At 44.6% G+C, this 3,061-nt stretch overlaps 1 protein-coding gene across 1 annotated transcript; it reads right to left on the reverse strand.

Annotated features, from left to right (window-relative positions):
• Positions 1-384: 384 nt before the first annotated feature.
• On the reverse strand, positions 385-2,573 carry LOC149226628 (patatin-like protein 6). The gene is made up of 2 exons (XM_089377541.1): positions 1,171-2,573; positions 385-973 (listed from the first exon to the last, which is right to left on the reverse strand). The coding sequence occupies exons 1-2, from the start codon at positions 2,176-2,178 to the stop codon at positions 713-715; spliced, it is 1,269 nt and encodes a 422-aa protein (XP_089233667.1). The 5' UTR covers positions 2,179-2,573; the 3' UTR covers positions 385-712.
• Between the last annotated feature and the right edge of the window lie 488 nt (positions 2,574-3,061).

Here is a 3,061-nt window from a genome sequence, read left to right on the forward strand (position 1 = left end):
ACTTCATTTGATAAATTACTCTATTTGCTAATGATATTGGATATATTCCATCTATTAATTATATTAAATATTAATTTAAAGTACAGTTCATTTAGTTTATTCTATTCTTGCATATATTTTATTTAATAATTATATTAAATATTAATTAAATTATATTTTATTTAATTTAAATTTAAATTTAATTGTGTATACAAATCGGTAGCATATCTAACTTGCATGTGGCTTTAATTTCAGGGGAGGGTAAATTTTTTGCTGGAATTTGATGAGAGAATCAAAAAAATGACAAATTGTGTTTAAATCATGTTAAAATTAGAATACTTTTTTTTTAATGGTGAAAGTAAATTAGCAACATCAATAACCCTTAATCAGCCAATATTCTAAAACTTAGAACTGTGAAATCATTTCACAAATAGTTACATTTAGTGCACACGGATAGTGAAAGATTGAAGATTTCTTCGGCTGACATAATCAGCAGATTAAGAAATGATTACATTTGATCGCAAGCCCGTGGCCATTACTGTTTGGAAATCCTATAAAAAAACGGTGTTAATTAATTGCTTGTTACATCAACACCAAAAAGAAAGTATTAATGAAAGAAAGAGTCGTGGCATTCCGATTCCGCTCGCCTCCCTTGCTGTATTTTGTCATGTAAAACCTAACTAATCTTTTTAAGAATGACGAAAATGGTTATGGTGTTAAGCACACAGAGTCGTTAGTGGCTACGAGTCACTTGCTTCAGTACTACGGTCGGAATCGGCCTCGAAAGTCTCGATCGATGCTCACTAACGACCTCCTCTGCAAAACATTCGAGTCGCTCTGCATTGCTGAGGGAGAGCTTTCGTTTTCCTCCGAACGGGACAGACTCCATGCCCTTCTGCTTCAGCATGTTGTTTGCAAAATTCAGCAGCATCTTGACGTTTGCCTCGCTCGGATCGTCCATGTCGCCCATGCATTTCTCTGTGAATCCGTTGCCCTGTATGTCCCATAAACAACATCTTGTTCAGTAAAGGGAAAAAAGGGGAATAAAAAGAAAAATGCACCGCACAAGCCATTGCAGAGTGCAGGCTTCAAATTTGTGGTCTAGGACAAAATGTTACAATGCACTTTAGATTCCTTTTAAACTTCAAAAATCAGAAGAGACATACATACGACTCTAGACTATTAGGTTACCTGAATCCTGACGTAATTGCGCCTACTTTGACCGAATGCCATGCTGATTGCGTGATCGACAGTGTCGGAAATTCCATCTCCCACAATTGTAATGACCGGTTTAGCCCACTGGTTGGCACCCCATCTCCTCACCTTCCCGTAATTGTATGCCTGATCGAACTGCCCCGTTCCCACGGACAGCAGCAGCAAATCCTCAACGCCTACCACCAACGGAAACTCCCGCTTGTTATGCACAACATGTGTAATGGCCGCCGCGGTGGGATTGCTCATTACCAATCCCGCGTCGATCGCCGTACAGGTTGTCTGACCGTCGACCGAGCTCAAGTGCACGGGCTCAAAGAAACCAGGCACCGCGGCCGCGGCCCGACAGATTTCCCAGAGACAGAAATCAAAGTTGTCGGTCTCGAGTGCATCGGCGCGGGAGAAGAGGAAGGGGGCACCGCTTGACAGATCGTAGCAGGGAATCAATATTGGCTTCAGCGTGTCCTTGAGAGTCAAGTTCCGCCCGTCCTTGGAGGTGAACAAGCGTTTCAGTACACGTTCCATGCCCTTGCCGGAGAAATGGGCGCCCTTCCGCCGGAATTTAGCGAAGATCCCTCCCGACGTTGGCTTGAACATCCTGCTCCCCTCCTCCGCCAGCAGCCTCCACACTTCCTCCGCTCGGCAAAGCGGGCGCCCGCCGCCGTCATTGGCGAAGAGCATGGCGACGATGAGTCCGCCGACGCCGGTGCCGATTGCCACATCAAAGAAATCTGCAATTCGGGCTTCGGAGTCACCGGTTTTTCTCTGAAGTGCCGCTTCCAGATACGCCAGTGTGCGCCCCGCTACGAGGCCTCGCATTCCCCCACCATCGATGCTCAGAATGCGGACCTTTCCGCCAGTTGACCTTTCCTTCTCGCAGTCGAGGCCGAACAGAAAATTGTTCTCCAGCAACGAGAAAATCTGGTTACTGAGCTTGTTGCTGTCGCAGCTCAGTCGGCCATGCCCAGCTTCCAGACCCACCTCCATAATTCGACTTGTATCGAATAATCTTAATGTACAGAAAGACGTAGACGAATCCTCTGCTGCAGCAAAGGGTAGACTCGGAGAAATTCTAGAAACGATGGGTGTATATGCATAGGGGTAACGGAATTTATATGAATTTTCCGAGACCAGCGGACGGCCGAATCTATAACGCAGATTGGAATAAATCGTGGGAGAGCTGTCTGGAACTTCACCGACTGCCCCAGTCAAAGACTAACCGCACCGCGGTAAACTTTAACCTTAGCCTCGGGTCCGCTGGTATGCACGCCCTCGTGTGCTCTGCGTTGTACGTGCGCTCTGTTTTTGGGTCAGGTGAACGGTAAAGACATTACTGGAAGCGATTATCTTTCCGATCGAACAGTAGGACTCACATCTATTTAACCGGCAGAGGAGTCAGGTACCGAACCTTAGGTCGCCCGGGCCGCACTAATTAGGGCTTATCCTGCCATGGGAGTAGTGTGGTGTTGTAACCCCGTTAATGGCATGATAATCCAAGAAAATCTATGGTAGATTTTTATAGAAAAATTTAATTGAGCTCATAAATTTTCTGGCTTGATATCTCCAGGGTTCAGCAAAATTTTGACGTCAACAATTTCTTTCTTTATTACACTGAAATATGTAAATGTGGCTGTCTTCTGGCTGTCTTTACTACAGTATATTGAATATTTAAATGTGGCTGTCTGCTGGCGACATGTATTTTTGGGCTGCTCCTCCGTACTATGCGTGGCGTCTTAATAATAATCAAATAGCCACCTTTCTCATATTGATACAGCTGAATGTGGACATGATATTTCGATTCAGTGGACAGTGACCAGCGTTCCAGGGTTGGTGCTTATCTCGTTTTCTAATATCTCTCATAGTTCAGTTT

The sequence above is a fragment of the Pinus tabuliformis genome, chromosome J, assembly GCF_031772625.1.
Source record: "Pinus tabuliformis cultivar Carrire ecotype Pingquan chromosome J, CPIR1, whole genome shotgun sequence".
NCBI classification, from domain to species: domain Eukaryota; kingdom Viridiplantae; phylum Streptophyta; class Pinopsida; order Pinales; family Pinaceae; genus Pinus; species Pinus tabuliformis.